The following is a 23,198-nucleotide window of genomic DNA, read 5'->3' as shown; positions in this document are numbered from 1 at the left end:
CTATCTGCCAGCACTGATTTAGAGTTTCTTATGTACTTTTTAACCACACAAAGTTTTAACAAGTAACTTAGAAAAACACCATTTTTTCTTTTCCCCTCTCTCCTTTCTTTCCGTTAAAAAATCTATTTCATTTGGCAAACTCTGAAAGTAGTGAGGATAGATATGGGGAAATACAAAATGTTCAACACTCTTAAATTGTGTCTGGAAAATAATCTTTTTTATATTCTTAATTTTTTAATTAAAGAGATTATGATGTAAAGGAAACAAATGAACACCTTTACAGGTGAATAGTTTTCTTTATTGCCTTCTTCTCTAGATTGAATAATTTTCTAAAAATATCAGTAAAAACCACAAACATTTCTGCCATTTTGAAACTGTCAAATTTTATTTTTTAAAGAATAATTCAGATTTTACATTTCAAGTTTAAAATTTAAAGGCAATTTTATACTTAGAGAAAAGTTGCAAGCATAGTATGGAAAGTTCCTATACCCTTCATCTAGTTTCCTCTAATGTTAATGCTTTACAAAATCATAGTATTGGGTTGGCCAAAAAAGTTTGTTCAGGTTTTCTGTACCATTTTATGGAAAAATCTGAACAAACATTTTGGCCAACCCAATACAATGATCAGAACTAAAAATTAATAGTGGTATGATACTATTAGGGTTTCCCTGGTGGCTCAGCAGTAAAGAATCCACCTGCTAATATAGTAGATGTTGTTCAGGCACTCAATTGTGTCCAGCTCTTTGCAACCCCATGAACTTCGGCATGCTAGGCTTCCCTTTCCTTCAGTGTCTCCCCGAGTTTGTTCAAATTCATGTTCATTGAGTCACTGATGCCATCCAGCCAACTCATCCTCTGTTGCCCCCATCTCCCCTGGCCCTGAATCTTTCCCAGCATCAAAGTCTTTTCCAATGAGTTGGCTATTTGCATCAGGTGGCCAAAGTACTGAAGCTTCAGCTTCAGCATCAGTCCTTCTAATGCATATTCAGGGTTGATTTCATTAAGGATCCACTGGTTTGATCTCCTTGCTGTCCAAGGGACTCTCAAGAGTCTTCTCCAGCACCACAGTTTGAAACATCAATTCTTTGGTGCTCAGCTTTCTTTATGGCCAGCTGTCATATCCATACATGACTACTAGGGCTTTGACTGATGGAAAAACTAGAGTTTTGACTAAAAGAACCTTTATTGGCAAAGTGATATCTCTGGATTTTAAAACACTGTGTAGGTTTGTCATTGCTTTTCTTCCAAGGAGCAAGCCTCTTAATTTTCTGTCTGCAGTCATCATCTGCAGTAATTTTGGAGCCCAAGAAAATGAAATCTGTCACTGTTTCTATAGTTTCGCCATCTATTTGCCATGACGTGATGGGACTGGATGCCATGATCTTTGTTTTTTGAATGTTGATTTTTAAGCCAGCATTTTCACTCTCCTCTTTCACCCTCATCAAGAGACTCTTTAGTTTCTCTTCACTTTCTGCCATTAAAGTCATATCATCTGCATATCTGAGGTTGTTGATATTTTTCCTGGCAATCTTGATTCTAGCTTGTGAGTCTTCTAGCCCAGCATTTCACATGATGCATATAGGGGCTTCCCAGGTGGCGCCAGTGGTAAAGAACCTGCCTGCCAATACCGGAAACATAGAGATGCAAGTTTCAATCCCTGGGGTCAGAAAGATCCCCTGGAAGAGGGCATGGCAACGCACTCCAGTATTCTTGCCTGGAGAATCCCATGGGCAGAGGAGACTGGTGGGGTACAGTCCATATGGTTGCATAAAGTTGAACACGACTGAAGTGACTGAGCACGCATGTAAATTAAATAAGCAGGGTGACAATATACAGCCTTGACAGACTCCTTGCAGTTCAATCCCGGGTTGGGAAAATCTCTCTGAGAAGGAAATGGCAACCCACTCCAGTGTTCTTGCTGGGAAATCCCATGGACAGAGGAGCCTGGCAGAGTACAATCTGTGGGGTGGCAAAAGAGTTGGCCACAACTTAGCGACCAAATAACAACAATAACAATGATACTATTAACTAAACTGCACATGTCACTCAGCTTTACCTGATTTTTCCACTAATGTTCAGGTTTTACTTGTAATGAGTTTTTAATCATGTGGTATGAGATGGTATAAGAAGATAACATTGAAACAGTGAGAATGGAGAAATACGCAAATGAATATGTAAAGTGAGTAACTGGGAGGACTCTTAATATTTTTATATTGTACTTTGTCCTCTAACTATAACTATATGTCTTAACTCTTAAGTAGAATCTTCTTATACCTTTGTTGATGATAGGCATACTCGTTTTAGTTATTTAGGAAAATCATCACAAATTGTTCTTACAAAAAGGCTACATTAACTTAATATACTTAAAGCAGTTTCCAAGTGACCATGAAAAAAATCATTCTACTGTTGATTATTAGAATTAAAATTTAGTGGATGTGACTAAAGCGACTAGCAGCAGCAGCAGCAGAATAAAAATATTGCTTGATTTCCAAAAGTCTACGTATCAGTTTAAACCCACTTCTTCCAACAAATTATAATGAGATTCTAGGACATACTGCTTAACAAGGTCAGTAATGACCCATTTTTTAATGTTGTATTTCTACTTTTTATATTGAAAAGCACACAAGTTAAATAGACTTGTGTCTATTTATAGATACAAGACAAAATATATAGACAAAATATTTTGATGCCTATACAACCCATGTAGTAACAGTGGCTGTGCCTGAATTACCCATTTATCCTCAAATACATTTATTAAGGATTGTGAGTGATGAATTCCTATACCCATTGACATAAAATTTGTTCAATTGCTAGATCGTGTCTGACTCTTTGTGACCCCAGGCTTCCTGTCCTTCATATCTCCCAGAGTTTGCTCTCATTCATAGTTCATTGAGTCAGTGATGCCCTACAAACATCTCATTCTCTGTTGCCGCCTTCTCCTCCTGTCCTCAATCTTTCCCGGCATCAGGGTGTTTTCCAGTGAGTCAGCTCTTTGCATCAGGTGGCCAAAGTACCACCCCATTTTTCTTAGATTTGAGGAGAAGGGATGCATTGGCTTGCACTGTCACAGCATTAGGGTTTCAACGGGCTCCAGATGTAGAGCTCCATTTCAGGCGTATCCACAGCCCCTTCTCTGATTCTGCCTGATTGCACCTGGGAATACTTAGTCATTTGACAGCCGCAGTGTGGTTCTCTGTGGGGTTTCCTGCCTGCTAAATGGTGATTTATTTTTACTTCCTTATTCTTCTGGCATGCTGACAATTCTTAGATGACAGGAATGTGATTATGAAGGATTTCCAGTGTATGAGCATAGTCATCTCTGAATTATACTAGAATACGAATGGGTATGGCTTCTTTAATTATTTTTACCAAACAGCCCTGGATGAATTATAACTTCTAGAGTTCCACTAAATATATGTTCTTTTGTTGTTGTTGTTCAGTCGCCCAGTCATGTCTGACTCTTTGTGACCCCATGGACTGTAGCACACCAGGGCTCCCTGTCCCTCACCATCTCCCGAAGTTTGCCCAAGTTCATGTCCATTTCATCGGTGATGCCATCCAGCCACCTCATCCTCTGATGCCCTCTTTTTCTTCAGTGCAAGAGACATGTTCTTCAGCAGGCCTTTAAAAAGATTTTTAAAATTAATTTTATTTTTATTTATGTTTATTTTTCTGTTTTAATTACCAGCATCATGATGGTATTAATATTTAAACAATGAAAAAGCTTTATGGAGACATTCATCCATTTAAAGTGTACAATCCAATGTTTTCTAGTATATTCACAGAGTTGTGCAATCAATTTTAGGACATTTTTATCATCCCCAGAAGAAACCCTAGGCCCATTAACAGTACTCCCTATTCCTTCTTGCTCATAGCCCTGGGTTCTACTTTTTCTCTCTATGGATTTGCGTATTATGGATGTTTCATAAAAATGATATATAATGTGTGACATTTTGCGACTGGTTTCTTTCTCTTAGCTTAGTGTTTTCAAAATTCTTCCGTGTTGTAGTATTATTAATTCTTCATTTCTTTTTATTGCCTAAAATATCCTATCATATAGCTATACCACACTTTATACATTTTTCAGTTGATGGACATTTGGGTTACTTCCACTCTTATGTTACTGAGAATAATGCTGCTATGAAAATTTGTGCACATGTTTCTTGGGAGAACATATGTCTTCGTGTGTGTGTGTTAGTCGCTCAGTCATGTCTGACTCTGCGACCCCATGGACTGTAGCCTGCCAAGCTTCTCTGTCCTTGGGATTTTCCAGACAAGAATACTGGAGTGGGTTGCCATTTCCTTCTCCAGGGGATCTTCCCAACTGAGGAATTGAACCCAGGTCTCCTGCATTGCAGGGAGATTCTTTACTCTCTGAGCCACTGGGGAAGCCCCATATGATTTCATTCTCTGGGTTAAATACCTAGAAGTGAAATTGCTGGGTCATGTGTTAACTTGCCAGTCTTTTTTTTTTCCACAGTGTCTACACCATTTTGGGTTTCCCAGGCGGTGCTAGTGGTAAAGATATAAGAGATACGGGTTTGATCCCTGGGCTGGGAAAATCGACTTGAGGAGGGCATAGCAATCTACGCCAGTATTCTTGCCTGGAGAATCCCTATGGACAGAGGAGCCTCGTGGGCTACAGTCTGTAGGGTGGCAAAGAGTTAGACATGACTGAAGCAACTGAGCATGCATGCAGCATGCACACCATTTTACAATCCCACCTGCTAACACTTTTATTATTTCTCTTTTTCATGATACCCATTCTAGTCGGTGTGATACGGCATCTCATTGTGTTTGTTTGTTAGTTTGTTTAATGTTTATTTGGCTGCTTTGGGTCTTAGTTGCAGCATGCAGAATCTTTTTAGTTGTGGCATGCAAACTTTTAGTTGTGGCATGTGGGATTTAGTTCCCTGACTAGGGATCAAACCTTCCCCCCTGCATTGGGAGGGCAGAGTCTTAGCCAGTGGACCACCAGGGAAGTCCCACTCATTGTGGTTCTGATTTGCCTTTCCTTGGTGGCTAATGATATTGAGTATCTTTCAATGTGCTTATTTGTCATTGGTATATCTTCTTTGGAGAAATGTGCATTTAAACCCTCCGCTAATTTTTCAGTTGGGTTGTCTTTTTATTGTTGAGTTGTAAGCTCATAGTGGTTTTCATTTGCATTTCCCTGATGGCTAATGATGCTGAACATCTTTTCATACATTTAATGACCATTTGTAGATCTTCTTTGGAGAAATGTCTATTCAATTCTTTTCCCATTTGAAAAATGATTGTCTTCATATTGGGGCTTCCCTGGTGACTCAGATGGTAAAGAATCTGGCTGCAATGCAGGAGACTTGGGTTTGATCCTTGGATCAAGAAGATTCCCTGGAGAAGGGAAAGGCATCCCACTCCAGTATTCTTGCCTGGAGAATTCCACAGACAGAGGAGCCTGGCAGGCTACAATCCATGGGGTCACAAAGAGTTGGACACAACTGAGCTACTAACACTTCTACTTAGTCTTCTTACTGAGTTATAAATATTCTTTATAAATTCTGTTTATAAGTTTCTTACCAGATATGCGAGTTGCAAAAAATTTCCCCCATTTTTTAATCTATTCATTTCTTTGATTGTTTACTTTGAAACACATGTGACTCTTATTTTCATCATGTACCATTTATCTTTTTTTCTTTTGTTGCCATTGAGTGAGTGAAAGTTGCTCAGTCGTGTCCCGACTGTTTGTGAACTCTCCAGGCTAGAATACTGGAGTGGGTAGCCTTTCCCTTCTCCAGGGGATCTTCCCAACCCAGCTGAACCAAATAGGTGTCATATCTAAGAAATCAGTGCCAAACTGAAAGTCATGAGGATTTACTGCTATATTCTTTTTTTTTTTAAAAAATTGTTTTAGCTTATATGTTTAAGCCTATTGTCCATTTAGAATTAATTTTATATATAGTGGGGCTTTCCTAATAGCTCAGTTGGTAAAGAGTCCGCCTGTACTGCAGGAGACCTGGGTTCGATCCCTGGGTTAGGAAGACCCCCTGGAGAAGGGAAGGGGTACCCACTCTAGTATTCTGGCCTGGAGAATTCCAAGGACTGTTTAGTTCATGGGGTCGCAAAGAGTTGGACACGACTGAGCAACTTTCACTTTCACTTCATATGTAGTGAGAGGAGGGAGTCCAACTTCATTCTTTTACCCACTGTTTGAGGACTGTATGCTTGTCAAAATTGAAGGTGAGAATTTCCATTGTCTGTGTTTCTGCCTGTGCCATCCATGCCGTCTTGTTTTGTAGTAAGTTTTAAAATGGGAAGCATGTGTCCTCCAACTTTGTTCTTCTTTCTCTAGATTGTTTTGGTTATTCTTTGTCCCTGAAATTTCCATATTAATTACTTTCTAAGACACCTAGGATTTTGATAGGTGAAATTGCACTAAATCTGTAGATCAATTTGAGGAATATTACAATATTAACAATTTTGAATCTTTTGAATCATGACAGTGAGGTGTCTTTCCATTTATTTAGATCTTCTTTTATTTCTTTCAACCATATTTTGTAGCTTTCAGAATGTTTGTTTTTTTTTGTTAAATGTATTCATATTTTATTTTTCTTGATGCTATTGTAAATGAAATTGCTTCTTAATTCCATTTTTGGTTTATTTATTCTTTACTGTGTATAAAAAATATTAATTTCTCTATGGTGCCTTGTATCTTGCAAACTTGCTCAACTCACTTATTTGTTCTAAGAATTTTCTTAGTGGCTTCCTTTGGATTTTCTGTATAAATAAGTATGTCACCTGCAAATAAAGTTAGTTTTCTTTCTTTCTTTCCAGTCTTTTTTTTTTCTTTTTCTTCCCTAACTGCACTGGTTAAAACCTACAGCATAATGTTTAGTTGAAGCGATGAGAGCAGACATCCTTGTCTTGTTCCTAATGAGGACAAACATTCAGTCTTTCACCTTTAACTATGATTTTAACTTTTCTTCACATTTACGCTTTAAGGGCTTGAAGAATCTTCTTCTATTCCTAGTGTGTTGGTGTTGAATATTTTCTCATGAAGGGTTTTGAGTTTTATCTTATGCTTATGTTGACTGTTGTCGTTCAGTCGCTAAGTTGTGTCCACCTCTTTGCGACCCCGTTGACTGCAAACCTGCCAGGCTTCCCTGTCCTTCTCCATATCCCTGAGTTTGCTCAGATTCATGTCCATTGAGTCAGTGATACTATCTAACCATCTCATCCACTGCTGCCTCATTTTCCTTTTGCCTTCAGTTTTTCCCAGTATCAGGATCTTTTCCTGTGAGTTGACTCTTCACATCAGGTGGCCAGAGTATTGGGGCTGCAGCTTCAGCATCAGTCCTTCCAGTGAACATTCAGGATTGCTCCCCTTTTTTTCTATTTACTCTTTAGTTTCAGTAGTTTGTATCTTTTTAGGAGTTTGTCCATTTCATCTAGGTTATCAAAATTGTCAGTGTATAATTTTTCATTTTATTTCCATATAATACTTTTTATTTCTGCAAGTTGTTAGTGATGTCCTTCTTCCATTCCTGATGTTAGTAATTTGAATAGTCTCCTTTTTTCTTGGACGATTCAGCTAAAAGTTCATCAGTTTTACTGATCTTTTCAAAGAGCCAGCTGTTCATTTTGTTGATTTTCTCTGTTGGGATTCTATTCTGCGTTTCATTAGTTTTGTTCAAATGTGTATTATTTCCTTCCTTTTGGTTGCTTTAGTTCAGTTTGCTCTTCTTTTTCTGATATCTTAAATTAGAAAACTAGGTAACTGATTTGAGATCTTTCTTCCTTTTTTAAATTGGTATTTACAATTCTAAATTTCCTTCAAATACTGGTTTAGCTGCATCCAGAAATACTGGTATGTTGTGCCTTTATTTTCATTATCTTGAAGTATTTTCTAATTTCTTATATGATTTCCTCTGTTACTGGTGTTTTGGGAGTACATTGTTTACTGTCCACATAGTTTTGAGTTTCTCAAATATGCATGTTATTTACTCTAAATTCATTTCATTGTGATCTGAGAACATATTTTGTATGAACTCACTCACTTAAAATTTATTTTAGCTTGTCTTATGGTCTAGGATATGGTCTGTAGGGAGACCTAGAGAATGTTCCATGTGCACTTGAGAATGTACATTTTATATCTATTAGATATACTTGGTTTATAGTGTTGTTTAAAATTTTTATTTCTCTTTCTAATCCTCTGTCTAGTTGCATTGTTCACTATTCATGTTTCAGTTTTGACATCCCTACTAGTGTTCCTGAAGGGTTTATTTCTCTCTTCTGATCTGTCACTTTTGCTTTTTGTATTCTGGTGGTTCAGTTTTGGGGTGCATGTATGCTTTTGTTATACTTCCTCATGCATTGATCCTGTTTTTATTGTAAAATCTCTCTGTTTTTCTCTGGTAGCTTTCTTTTTGTTTCTTTTAAGCCTGTTTAGTCTGATATTCATATAGTCACTCCAACATTCTTATGTGTGCTGTTTGCATGATATATTCATTACCATGCTTTTATTTTCAGCCTATTCATATCTTTGAATCTAAAAAGTGTCAGCAAGTTTCTTTACTTAAAAACAAAACTCTTTAAAAAAAATTGGATTATCATTGCTTTACAATGTTGTTTTAGTTTCTGCTGTACAATAATGTGAATCAGCTGTATGTATACATATATCCCCTCCTTCTTGCACCTCCCTCCCCTCTATCCCACCACCCTAGGTCTTCACAGAAAGCAAGCCTCTTTAAATTAGTATTTCATTTGGCACAAATTGTCATTTTTCAACAGTGGCAATTTTGTTTCTAATATATGGATGACAATGTTTATTTAATGGTCAAATATCTCACTATTATGCTGGATAATGTAATGATGTTTTTAGAATATTAGGTATAGTCTTTGCTTTTCAGGAAATTTAAAATATAATATAAAAGATTTATTTTCTTATTTGTCCCTATTTGTCTGAAAAGTATGGCAGGGAAAATGTGATTATATTAATATTATAGTAAGAAAGCAGGTGATGTCTATAAACTTAAGTTTGAACTCACCTCTCATGTTTAATATGTTAAAGTCTTAAATCCAAATGATGGTATTAATTTTAAATTTATGGATTCATGCCATTACAAGTTTTGCCAGTAATAATAGAAGATTCCGAGAAATTTCCAATTTTTGTGGCACTATCTTCCTTGAAATTGTGTTGAGAAGCAGGGGAAAAAAAATTGTTGTTTATTCACTAAGTTGTGTCTGACTCTTTTGCAACCCCATAGACTATAGCCCATCAGGCTCCTCTATCCATGGGATTTCCCAGGCAAGAATACTGGAGTGGGTTGCTATTTAGTCTCACTTACTTGCTTTTGACCTATTCAGCTGTCTTGTAAGATGATTAGCATAGTTCGTGTATAGACTTCAGAAAAGGAAAAATTAGCTTCTGAAAATGACTGAACAACAGCTGGAATTAATGAATAAGGAGGTGAATGAATGAATGTGTCAACAGGGTGAACTGTGAAATGTAGGTTTTGTAGGCATTATGTGCAATGAAAGACTTAGCATAATTCAAGGTAGTAAAAAATAGAAACTGATTCAACAATGATGAATAATAATGTTGATAAAAAATTTGATAGCTAATTTTTATGGTACTTCTTATTTGCCTTGTTGTTCAGTCACTCAGTCATGTCCAACTCTTTGTGAACCCATGGACTGCAGTATGCTAGGCTTCCCTGTCCTTCACCATCTGCTGGGTTTGCTCAAACTCCTGTCCATTGAGTCAGTGATGCCATCCAACCATCTCATCCTCTGTCATCCCCTTCTCCTCCTGCCTTCAATCTTTCCCAGCATCAGGGTCCTTTCTAATGGGTCAGGTCTTTGCATCAGGTGGTCAAAGTACTGGAGCTTCAGCATCAGTCCCTCCAATGAATAGTCAGGATTGATTTCCTTTAGGATGGACTGGTTGGATCTCCTTGCAGTCCAAGGGACTCTCAAGAGTCTTCTCCAGCACCACAGCTCAAGAGCATCAATGTTTTGGCGTCCAGCCTTCTTTACGGTCCAGCACTTACACCCATGGAGTCCATGGGGTCGCAAACGGTGGGATACGACTGAGCCACTTTTCCTTTCACTTTTCTCGCTCCCGTACATGACCACTGGAGAAACCATAGCTTTGACCAGATGGACCTTTGTTGTCAAAGTACTGTCTGTTTTTTAATGTGCTCTCTAGGAAATGGCAACCCACTCCAGTATTCTTGCCTGGAGAATCGCATGGATGGAGGAGCTTGGTGGGCTACCGTCCACGGGTTGCAAAGAGTTGGACGTGACTGAGCGACTTCACTTTCTAGGGCTTCCCTGGTGGCTCAGCTGGTAAAGAATCCACCTGCAATTCAGGAGACCTGGGTTTGATCCCTGTGTTGGGAAGATCCCCTAGAGAGGGGAATAGCTTCCCCCTCTAGTATTCTGGCCTGGAGAATTCCCTGGACTGTGTAAACCATGGGGTAACAAAGAGTTGGACACGACTGAGTGACTTTCACTTTCATGATTATCATAGCTTTTCTTCCACAGAGCAAGCATCTTTTGCCTGGTACTATTCTGATATCTTTATGTATGGGTCAAGGATTGGATTGTCAACTAACACTGACATAAATTGAAGACATTAATAAGTATTAAAACTTTACTTAAATATTGTGTCATTGTGAGGGCTTCTCTTAATGTCTAGAAGCTCCTTCTGCTTCTCCTGTGCCTTTTGATTGCTTGAATCCTTGAAATTATAAGTAATATATTTACAGTCTATTTGTCATATTTCTCAACCCACCCTCTACCAACCAAACTAAACAAAACCAAGTGTAATAAAATGTTTTAAAAAACATGTCTGAAGTTCCCTCTTAATATATTTTACAGTGGGAAGCTTTTATTTCATTTGGTTTTGTTTAGTTGGGTTGGTAGAGGGTAGGTTGAGAAATATGATCAATATATAGTAAATATAAATACATTCTTGCCACCAACAGATATCCACAATAGCAGTTTGTTGCATTTCTTTTGTGTGTATGTGCACATGGAGAAGGCAGTGGCACCCACTCCAGTGCTCTTGCCTGGAAAGTCCCATGGACGGGGGAGCCTGGTGGGCTGCAGTCCATGGGGTCGCTGAGAGTCGGACACGACTGAGCAACCTCACTTTCACTTTTCACTTTCATGCATTGGAGAGGGAAATAGCAACCCACTCTAGTGTTCTGGCCTGGAGAATCCCAGGGATGCGGGAGCCTGGTGGGCTGCCACCTATGGGGTCGCACAGAGTCGGGCACGACTGAAGCGACTTAGTAGCAGCAGCAGCAGCACATGATATACAATTCTTTCTTTTATTTGACCTTAGAATATTTGTGAACTTATATGATGGTTTTAATTTTCAATTTGTGTTTTCCTTAACCCAACCCTCAAATCAGGATGGAGATCCAGTTCGTCCAGGAGTGGCCATGACTGATCTTGCCACTGGCCTTTATGCGTATGGAGCCATTATGACTGGATTGATACAAAGATATAAAACCGGAAAAGGACTGTTCATTGATTGTAACCTGCTGTCATCCCAGGTACCACTCCAAATAACATTTCAGATAATGGAGTAAAAACATGTACCTGTGTTATACGTTTTCATATCAAATCCTATGGTCATGTGCAAAAACAAACAACAAAACAAGAGGAACTGCTCCTCCCCCCCCAAAAAAACAACGGCAAAAGCTGTTCTGTTTTTGTATCCTTGATGTTGTAATATTAAAATAAGTGGACCACAAAAATTTAGTTATAATGTAGATATTGCTATTGAACCAGAATTCTAAAGACTGTTTTTATTAGGTCTGTTACTATTTTTGAGACAGAAATGAGTTGTCATCTTTTTTGTGCCATAGACCATTTTGGTAGTCTGGTAAAGTCTATAGACCTTTCCTCAGAATTATGTTTTTGAAGGCGTAGAATGAGATGTTTAGAATTACAAAGGAAGCCAATTATATTGAAATACAGTTATTTCAATGTAAAAGCCAAGTTGTGTTATAATAGTACATATGATTTTTCATTAATACATTAAAATAGAATATATATTATATTAAAATATAATATAAAATATATTATATATTATAATATATACTATTATTATATATAATATATTATTATAAAATATAATATATAATGTAATATTCATATAATATATTATATAATATATAAATAATATTATGTTCAGTTCAGTTCAGTCACTCAGTCATGTCTGACTGCAACCCCATGAACTGCAGCACGCCAGGCCTCCCTGTCCATCACCAACTCCCGGAGTTCACTCAGACTCACGTTCATCGAGTCCGTGATGCCATCCAGGCATCTCATCCTCTGTTGTCCCCTTCTCCTCCTGCCCCCAATCTCTCCCAGCATCAGAGTCTTTTCCAATGAGTCAACTCTTCGCATGAGGTGGCCAAAGTACTGGAGTTTCAGCTTTAGCATCATTCCTTCCAAAGAAATCCCAGGGCTGATCTCCTTCAGAATGGACTGGTTGGATCTCCTTGTAGTCCAAGGGACCCTCAAGAGTCTTCTCCAACACCACAGTTCAAACGCATCAATTCTTCGGCGCTCAGCCTTCTTCACAGTCCAACTCTCACATCCATACATGAGCACTGGAAAAACCATAGCCTTGACTAGGCGGACCTTAGTTGGCAAAGTAATGTCTCTGCTTTTGAATATACTATCTAGGTTGTAATATTATATTTATATAATATATTAATAACAATATTATTAATAATATTTATAGAATATTAATATGTTATATTAAAATATAATATTATGTTATATTTATATAATATATTAAAATAGAGGATTCAGTAACCATTGCGGTTTTAAAGTAGTGGCTGAAGTAACTGACATATGATAAGAAAATATGCTTAATATTTACTGGTAATCAAGTCATACTTAGGCACTGCTCATACTCCTGTGGTTTGTTGCCCATGTTCATAATGGAATAAAATGCTAAATTTACCAACAAAGGTTCATATATTCAAAGCTGTGGTTTTTCCAGTTGTCATGTATGGATGTGAAAGTTGAACCCTAAAGAAGGCTGAGCGCCAAAGAATTGATGCTTTTGAATTGTGGTGTTGGAGAAGTACCCTGAGAGTCCCTTCCACTGCAAGGAGATCAAACCAGTCAATTCTAAAGGAAATCAGTCCTGACTATTCATTGGAAGGACTGGTGCTGAAGCTGAAGCTCCAACACTTTGGCCACCTGATATGAAGACCTGACCCATTAGAAAAGACCCTGATGCTGGGAAAGAGTGAAGGCAGGAGGAGAAGTGGACGACAGAAGATAAGTTGGTTGGATGGCATCACTGACTCAATGGACATGATTTGAGCAAGCTCCGGGAGATGGTGAAGGACAGGAAAGCTTGGTGTGCTGCAGTCCATGGGTCACAAAGAGTCAGACATGACTGAGCAATTGAACAACAACAACAACATACTCCTGTGGTTTGTTGCTTACGTTCATAATGGAATAAAATGCTAAATTTAATTTAGAGGTTATTGAAAAAAAGGTATAATTTTTTTCCATTCAAGTTAATGACTTCCCCAAATTCTTTCCATAAGCTCCAGATTAAGAGCACTTGGTTTGTATTGCTGTCAGTTATGTTATGCCAAATGCTAAGCACTAAGCAGGTTGAATAAAAGGGTTATTTAACTCACTTTCAAATTGACATTTTGCCTACTTTTCACTGGATGAGACCTAGATGTTGTACCGTATGTGGAGGTTGCTTCTGAATAATTTTTCAGGGAGAGGAAAAAAAGAAAATATCTAATTTGTTCAAGGAGACATTTTAGTGAAGGAAAAAATACTTTGTAGAAACCTCTGTTGGGAATTTCAGATTTAAATGGCATACATGGGAAAATAGTAGACTTGGAACTCTCTTTTGGAGACTTTTTTGTTTTCTTTTAGACAAAATTAAGGTGGTATATAGAGGCAAGAAACATTAATATGGTTGAAGATAAATACTATTAATGGGTTTTCATTACTAGCTTTGAGTTACAGTCAGAGTTTTAATGGCTATATAAAAGGGTGAAAGAACTCTCTCCAAATAAATGATCTATCTCCTTAACAGAGAGGCAGAGGTTAGGTATGGAGTGAAATTGAAAGTCTTTTCTTCCCTCCCTTAATTTTATATCTGCAAGGAACCTGAAATAGGTTTAGTCACTGCATAAAAACTGCATGCTCAGTAAATGTGGAATCTATGAAGGTTTCATGAGTTTGTGACCTATGCAGTCACAGAAGGCACTGGGCTTAATTTAAATGCTCTGCTGTCGGTGCCTTGAAATTCTTACTAATTTTTAAAATTGAAATATAATTGCTTCATAATGTTGTGTTAGTTTCTGCTATACAACAAAGTGAATCAGCTATATGTGTGTGTATATATACACACACACATATCCTCTCCCTCTTGAGCCTCCCCCACCAGCCCCCAACTTAGGTCATCACAGAACACTGAGCTGAGCTCCCTGTGCTGCACAGCAGCTTCTCACTGCTGCTGCTGCTGCTGCTGCTCAGTCGCTTCAGTCGTGTCCAACTCTGTGCAACCCCATAGACGGCAGCCCACCAGGCTCCCCCGTCCCTGGGATTCTCCAGGCAAGAACACTGGAGTGGGTTGCCATTTCCTTCTCCAATGCATAAAAGCGAAAGGTGAAAGTGAAGTCACTCAGTTGTGTCCGACTCTTAGCGACCCCACGGACTGCAGCCTTCCAGGCTCCTCCATCCATGGGATTTTCCAGGCAAGAGTGCTGGAGTGGGGTGCCGTTGCCTTCTCCGAGCTCACTAGCTATCTGTAATAGTTTTGAATGAGAGGCCCTACATTTTTCATTTTGCCTCGGTATTCACAAATTATGCAGCCAGTTCTGTATTTGAGGTTCTACTTAGGTCTCCTAATCTTTACCTGGACTGCTTTTCTTATAGTATGTCAATTCTTAACTTGGGAAAAAAATTTCTTGTAGAGTATTGCAGAGTTTAATTCTCTTCTGACACCTCACACAGTGATTCACAATCTGGAGGTGTGTGCTTCCCTGGGGGTGGGGATGAAGGTGGGTGAAGTCACTGGTGGGGCTGTTTCAAAGTGAGAGCGCAGTAAGTAGAGACGCACGCACACTTAGAGTGTGTGTCTAAATTTGTTGTTTGCATTGCTCCCTAAGGCTGTAAGTTCCATGTGTGCAGGAGCAATGTTCATTTTTATTTATGTTTGTGACCTCTTCAAAGCCCAAGTATTTGTCAAATAGCAGGTCTACCAATCTTTGGAGATAAGTCAGAGAACCACTGTTACCAGTGGATATGCCTCATATCCCTTAGATTTGCTAGGGAAAATTAGAAAAAAGTAGTGAATGATTGACTTAGGATAAGTACTTGATAAACAACTAATGATGAAATGATTTGCCTTTGGTGAATCCAGTAGCAGTGATTTAGCCTATTGTGTTACAGGTAACCCAGTCAAAGGTTGCTAAAATCACTAGTGTATTTAAGACTCATTAGCTGTTTATAATTGACATAGAACATTGTATTAGTTTCAGTGTAAACATGATGATCTGGTATTTGTGTATATTGTGAAAGGGTCATCATAATAAGTCTAGTTAGCTTCCATCACTATATAAAGTTACAAATATATTTTTCTTGTGATAGCTTTTAAGATATACTCTTAGCAACTTTCAAATGTGCAATATAGAGTCACCATGCTGTACTTTATGTCTCCTTAACTTTAGAATTTTATTATTGCGAGTTTATGCCTTTTGACCCCCTTCACCCATTTTGCACACCCCCTGTCCCTCACTTCAACCATCAATATATATATATGACTTTGGTATTTTTTAAAATAAAAATTAAAAAAAATTTAGATTCCACATATAAGTGAGATTCATTGATGGACACTTATTTTGTTTTCATAACTTGGCCAATGTCATTAACTACCCTCTAACAATAAAAATCTATTATGCCTTATTTTAGGGCTTTGCACTTGCACACATATTATTTTATTGAACCCTCATAATCATCATTTGAGGGAGAGAGGTAGATGAGGAATTTCTGTTTTCATTTCACTTATAAGAAAACTGAGGCTAAGAGAAGTTGACCTGTTTGAGCAGCTGAGTCACAGCAAGACCTCTGGTTTCTGACATCCTGACTGGTTCTCTTGTCCTTGCTTAATGAAGGAAAAGCTTTGGCACTGAGAGACAGGCAAGCTTCAGCTTTCCTTTGGTGAAGCTAAAGAGAAAGCAAATTGAGTAAGAGGCAGGGGAAGCAGAAGAACACTCGGTAATAAGGAGACAAATAGTGAGACTGCCCCTACTTCCCCAAAGCCTGCCAAGAGCTGCAGTAAGACAGTGCAACCAAGTAGGCCCTTCTGCATCAATATCTAATCATGTTTAGATCCTGTGAGTGAAAACTGTCATGGAATTTAATGTTATGGATAAGTGCTTTTGTTGAAATATGAGAATTTTGAGAAAAATAGCATTTAGAGTCATGGGATGATGGGATTTTTTTGTTTCAGCTCTAGTTCACTGAACAGTCACTGTGTCCCAGCCTCTGTGCTCCAAAGGTTGGAGTGGAAGGCAATGCTGCTGTTCAGGGTTTACTAGAAGAGGCAACCAAGTTGGATGGAAAAGTTGGAGGTATAGATAGTTCGCTGTGGTGCTCTGACAGGGTTACAGAATGTGGTTGGACCTTATATGTCATGCTTCAGAATTTAGATTTTAACTTTTTAAGACTTCTATTTCTCTATCTGTAAATTCTGTTAGGTCTTTTCAACCAATGACCATGTTTCCTTGAATCCTTGCTGCTGTTGCCACTTAAGAATAACCTCTGAGCTATGAGCAGTATCAGAGAGTTTCTGAAGGCGGTGATGTGCAGGTAATAATTTATGCTGAAGCCTTCCTGAAGTGTAGTGCAGTTGGTGATAAGAGCCTATTCATTCTCTGAACCCACTACAGCCTAAGCTCTTTTTTTTGTTTTGTTTTGTTTTGATGCTATGTCTCTACCCTAATTCTTTGGCTCTGGACTGTCTCTTTTCTTCTGATAAGGGCTTCTTCTTCTGACTTAGGCATCTCTTTTCTCTGTTTTTTTCTTGTCATTCTTCACTTTCCTGTGCACTTCACTTTTCTGTGCTCTCAGCCTTTTCCCTCGCTTTTTCTCCATCCTTCATTGTGTGGCACTAAAGTTGTTAGCAGTTGTCAGGACTTCCCTGGTGGTTCAGTGGTTAAGACCTTGCCTTAGAATGTAGGGGGTGCAGGTTGGGACCCTGGTTGGGGAGCTAAGATTCCACGTGTCTCACTGCCGAAAAAGCAAAACATAAAACAGAAGCACCATTGTAACAAGGTCAATAAAGGCTTTAAAAACGGTCCATATCTTTAAAAAAAGCAGTTCTGTTTCAGGTCTTACATCCTTCCACTGTGCCACTCAGCAAAGTTTCAGAATCTTTCATTAGTTCCCATGGAACAAAAAAGAAGTGCCCTTGCCTAGAAGTCCTAGAACACAAGACAGTGACTATTCAGTAGCTGAGTTAAGTGAGTATTCCTGAACCAATGAATGAGACCTGAAAGATAAAGAATACTAATTGGCTTAAGCCATTTCTGGTACAATGGATGGAGTTAACTCCACCCAAACCATACTGCTGTGACTGGGGAGAGGTGATTTCCTTAAAGAATAGTGGGGTTATTTTTTGGCCAGAGGAAGAGAAAAAGGATGATGGGCAGTTCAGTTCAGTCGCTCAGTCGTGTCTGACTCTTTGCGACCCCATGAATCGCAGCACGCTAGGCCTTCCTGTCCATCACCAGCTCCCCGAGTTCACTCAGACTCACGTCCATCGAGTCGGTGGTGCCATCCAGCCATCTCATCCTCTGTTGTCCCCTTCTCCTCCTGCCCCCAATCCCTTTCAGCATCAGAGTCTTTTCCAGTGAGTCAACTCTTCACATGAGGTGGCCAAAGTACTGGAGTTTCAGCTTCAGCATCAGTCCTTCCAATGAACACCCAGGACTGGTCTCCTTCAGGCTGGACTGGTTGGATCTCCTTGCAGTCCAATGGACTCTCAAGAGTCTTCTCCAACACCACAATTCAAAAGCATCAATTCTTCAGTGCTCAGGTTTCTTCACAGTCCAACTCTCACATCCATATGTGACCACTGGAAAAACCATAGCCTTGACTAGACAGACCTTTGTTGGCAAAGTAATGTCTCTGCTTTTAAATATGCTATCTAGATTGGTCTTAACTTTCCTTCCAAGGAGTAAGCGTCTTTTAATTTCATGGTTGCAATCATCAGCTGCAGTGATTTTGGAGCCCCCCAAAATAAAGTCTGACACTGTTTCCACTGCTTCCCCATCTATTTGCCGTGAAGTGATGGGACCAGATGCCATGATCTTAGTTTTCTAACCCCATGAACAGTATGAAAAGGCAAAATGATAGGATACTGAAAGAGGAACTCCCCAGGTCGGTAGGTGACCAATATGCTACTGGAGATCAGTGGAGAAGTAACTCCAGAAAGAATGAAGGGATGGAGCCAAAGCAAAAACAATACCCACCTATGGATGTGACTGGTGATAGAAGCAAGATCCGATGCTGTAAAGAGCAATATTGCATAGGAACCTGGAATGTTAGGTCCATGAATCAAGGCAAATTGGAAGTGGTCAAACAAGAGATGGCAAGAGTGAACATTGACATTCTAGGAATCAGTGAACTAAAATGGTCTGGAATGGATGAATTTAACTCAGATGACCATTATATCTACTACTGTGGGCAGGAATCCTTTAGAAGAAATGGAGTAGCCATCATGGTCAGCAGAAGAGTCCGAAATGCAGTACTTGGATGCATTCTCAAAAATGACAGAATGATCTCTGTTCTTTTCCAAGGCAAACCATTGAATATCATGGTGATCCACGCGTATGCCCCAACCACTAATGCTGAGGAAGCTGAAGTTGAACAGTTCTTTGAAGACCTACAAGACCTTTTAGAACTCACACCCAAAAAAGATGTCCTTTTCATTATAGGGGACTGGAATGCAAAAGGAGGCTGATGGGCAGCTCATCAAAAACTATTCACCATGCTAACACACTGGATTGTTTTGAGGTTCTGGCGCAACAAAGGATATGAAAAATTCTTTGTGTATTAGAAACTATTCTGCTGATGAGTAATATTAATATTATTAGGCTATTGAAAAAGCATTTCCAGTGTTAAAAATATGCTGAGATTAAAAAAATGGCTATTGACATTATTTTATCATAATTATTATATCTTTTCATAATAGAGAAATCTTGACTAACTTCACTTAGTCTTTCAATTTAAGATAACATTGATTTATTTTAGATCCCAAAACCAAACCACAAAATGATTAAAATCTGCTTTATGTAAATGGGAAGTGCTAGTTCTAGATACTTTTCAAAGTAACATAATAGGAAAGCACATCAAAAAAAAGTATTCATTTTCTCTTTTTATATAAATGTTCACTGTCATTAAGCAGATAACATTTGAACTTAATTTCAGCTGCCTGAAAAATGACTGCCATTTCATGTAGTGGTAATAAACATAGTTTTCTACTCATTTTGATTGCATTCCATAGGATGACAAATGAATGATTATAACATTCAATATCAGTTGCTAAAAATGAAATTTTGTACCCTTCTCTTAAAAGTGCTCTAATGTACAATAGACAAATTACACTTGATTTGAATAGTAGCTAATAATTAACTCAGAGATGATTGCCTCAACCACAACAAAACCGTTTCACTGTTGAGACATGACAGTTGCCGGGATGTGGTTTGTAGTGGGCACCAATTTTTTTTGTAGTTTCAAGGCTATAAACTTTTAACCCATGTCATAAAATTCTTTGATTTTTTTTTTTTTTTAGTTTTAATGTGATTTAAAGTTGTCAACTGAAGATTGTCTAATGCCAGCATCTAGACAGTATTCTTTAGATGATATTGGTAAATAACAAGGAAGTGGGTTTGGATGTGGTTCCAATTATTCTGTTGCTCTTATTCTTCTGTTGTGGCTTAGAGAAATATCTTTTGGAAGTTTTAATATCCTTCCTGTACTTAATTGCAACCAGGCTCCCCTAATTACTACTACAATGAGTTTGTTTTTTTATCACCAAACTTCTGTAATTATTTTCCATATAGAATGTTTTGGTATTTTTGATTCACTTTTTCATCCTTATTTGTATATTGTTCATATTCTGTTGTTCCTTCACTAAGTCGTGTCCGACTCTTTGCTACCCCATAGACCACAGCACTCCAGCCTTCCTTGTCCTTCACTATCTCCCAGTTTGTTCAAACTCATGTCATTGAATCAGTGATGCCATCTAACCATCTCATTCTCTGTTGTCCCTTTCTCCTCTTGCCTTCAGTCTTTCCCAGTATCACGGTCTTTTCCAATGACTTAGCTCCTTGATCAGGTGGCCACAGTATTGGAGGTTCAGTTCCAGCATCAGCCCTTCCAATGAATATTCAGGGTTGATTTCGTTTAGGATTGACTAGTTTAATCTCCTTGCTGTCAAAGGGACTCTCATACTCTTCTCCAGCACCATAATTTGAAATTATCAGTTCTTCAGTGCTCAGCTTTCTTCTTGGTCCAACTCTCACATCCATACATGGTGACTGGAAAAACCATAGCTTTGAATATATGGACCTTTGTTGGAAAAGTGATGTCTCTGCCTTTGAATACGCTGTCTAGGCGTATCATAGCTTTTCTTCCAAGGAGCAAGAATCTTTTAATCTCGTGGCTGCCATCACCATCCACAGTGATTTTGGAGCCCAAGAAAATAAAATCTGCCACTATTCCCACTTTTTCCTGATCTATTTGCCATAAAGAGATGGGACAAGATGCCATGATCTTAGTTTTTTGAATGTTGAGTTTTAAGCCAGCTGTTTCACTCTCCTCCTTTACCCTCATCAAGAGGCTCTTTAGTTCCTCTTCATTTCTGCCGTTAGAGTGCTGTCATCTGCATATATGAGGTTGTTGATATTTTTCCTGGCAGTCTTGATTCTAGCTTGTGATTTATCCAGCCCGGCATTTCACTTGGTGTACTCTACATATAAGTTAAATAAGCAGGGTGACAATATACAGCCTTGTCGTGCTCCCTTCCCAATGTGGAACCAGTCCGTTGTTCGATGTCTGATTGTAACTGTTGCTTGTTCTGCATACAGGTGTCTCAGGAGGCAGATAAGGTGATATGGAATTCCCATCTCTGAAAGATTTCCATGGTTTGTTTTGAACCACACAGGCAAAGGCTTTAGTTTAGTCAATGAAGCAGAAATTGATGTTTTTTTAAATTCCCTTGCTTTTTCTGTGATCCAACAAACGTTGGCAGTTTGATCTCTAGTTCCTCTGCCTTTTCTAAATCTAGCTTGTACATCTGGAAATTCTTGGTTCACGTTCTGCTGAAGCCTGACTTGGAGAATTTTGAGCATTTCTTTGCTAGCATGTGAAATGAGCGCAATTATGTGGTAGTTTGAATATGCTTTGGCATTGCCTTTCTTTGGTATTGGAATAAAAACTGGCCTTTTACAGTCCTGTGGTCACTGCTGAGTTTTCCAAATTTGCTGACATATTGAGTGCAGTACTTTAACAGCATCATCTTTTAAGATGTTCATATTTAAGATAGATAAAATTTTAACTCTCCTTATTGCAGCACATTTTTATGGATAAACTTTTGAATTCAAACAAGCATAATAATCTGAAATTCATCTTTTTGTACCTCTAGATACACTTGTATTTCTACTTTTCCTATTTAATCTATATCTTTAAATTTTTTTATTGAGGTATATTTTACATATCATAAAATTCATCCTATATTAAGGGTGACCATTTAATAGTTTTTAGTAGATTTAGCGAGTTATGCAACTATCACCATAAATCACGTTTGGAATAAATAATCTGTAGTCACCTCTGGTCTGGGTGTTACCCATCCAGCTAGAATGGACAAGTTCTGATGGAGGAGGATGTAGGGTTGCTCTGACTCAGAAGAATTCAAGGACTATTATAACTTCTGTGGGCCCAAGAAAATTTTGCCTTTATGCATTCTTTCTTCCATAAATATATTTGAATTATATATTTATAATTGCATTGGTGTAAAGATGATTGTAATTAGTTATTATGTCTATTTTTTCTTTTGATTTTAAAAGAATTAAAATGAAAGCATGTGTGTGTACCCCTAAAGCATTGTTGGTCTTAGGCACTATCAGTTTAGTTCAGTTCAGTTGCTCAGTCGTGTCTGACTCTTTGTGACCCCATGGACTGCAGCACATCAGGCCTCCCTGTCTATCACCAACTCCTGGAATTTACTCAAACTCATGTCCATTGAGTCAGTGATGGCATCCAACCATCTCATCATCTGTCATCCCCTTTTCCTCCTGCCTTCAATCTTTCCCAGCATCAGGGTCTTTTCAGATGAGTCAGTTCTTCGCATCAGGTGGCCAAAGTATTGGAGTTCCAGCTTCAACATCAGTCCTTCCAATGAACACCCAGGACTCATTTCCTTTAGGATGGACTGGTTGGATCTCCTTGCAGTCCAAGGGACTCTCAAGAGTCTTATCCAACACCACAGTTCAAAAGCATCAATTCTTCAGCACTCAGCTTTCTTTATAGTCCAACTCTCACATTCATACATGACCACTGGAAAAACCATAGCTTTGACTAGATCGACCTTTGTTAGCAAAATAATGTCTCTGCTTTTTAATATGCTATCTAGGTTGGTCATAGCTTTTCTTACAAGGAGCAAGTGTCTTTTAATTTCTTGGCTGCAGTCACCATCTGCAGTGATTTTGGAGGCCCCCAAAATAAAGTCTCTCTCTGTTTCCATTGTTTCCCCATCTATTTGCCATGAAGTGATGGGACCAGATGCCATGATCTTAGTTTTCTGAATGTTGACTTTTAAGCCAGCTTTTTCAGTCTCTTCTTTCACTTTCATCAGGAGGCTGTTTAGTTCTTCTTAGCTTTCTGCCATAAGGGTCATGAAGTCGCTAAGTCGTGTCTGACTCTTTCTGACCCCATGGACTGTAGCCCACCAGGCTCCTCCATCCATGGAATTTTCTAGGCAAGAGTACTGGAGTGGGTTGCCATCTATGTATCTGAGGTTACTGATATTTCTCCCGGTGATCTTGATTCCATCTTGTACTTCATCCAGTCCAGCGTTTCTCATAATGTACTCTGCATATTAGTTGAACAAGCAGGGTGATAGTATATCAGCCTTGATGTACTCCTTT

The 23,198-nt window shown here is 38.5% G+C and overlaps 1 protein-coding gene across 3 annotated transcripts in view; it reads left to right on the top strand.

The window, feature by feature from the left end:
* The window catches only part of SUGCT (succinyl-CoA:glutarate-CoA transferase), a 762,227-nt gene that overhangs the window by 90,014 nt on the left and 649,015 nt on the right, over window positions 1-23,198 (top strand). For 2 of the 3 annotated variants that reach the window (XM_052638791.1, XM_052638792.1), the window contains exon 8: window positions 11,403-11,546. The exons of the other annotated variant lie outside the window; for it this stretch is intronic. In XM_052638791.1, the coding sequence (XP_052494751.1) occupies window positions 11,403-11,546 (144 nt within the window). The remainder of the gene's footprint in view (window positions 1-11,402; window positions 11,547-23,198) is intronic. 3 annotated transcript variants of the gene reach the window in all.

The sequence above is a fragment of the Budorcas taxicolor genome, chromosome 4, assembly GCF_023091745.1.
Source record: "Budorcas taxicolor isolate Tak-1 chromosome 4, Takin1.1, whole genome shotgun sequence".
Classification (NCBI taxonomy): Eukaryota; Metazoa; Chordata; class Mammalia; order Artiodactyla; family Bovidae; genus Budorcas; species Budorcas taxicolor.
The sequence above is the reverse complement of the archived record's forward strand: the minus strand, read 5'-3'. Positions and strand labels throughout refer to the sequence as shown.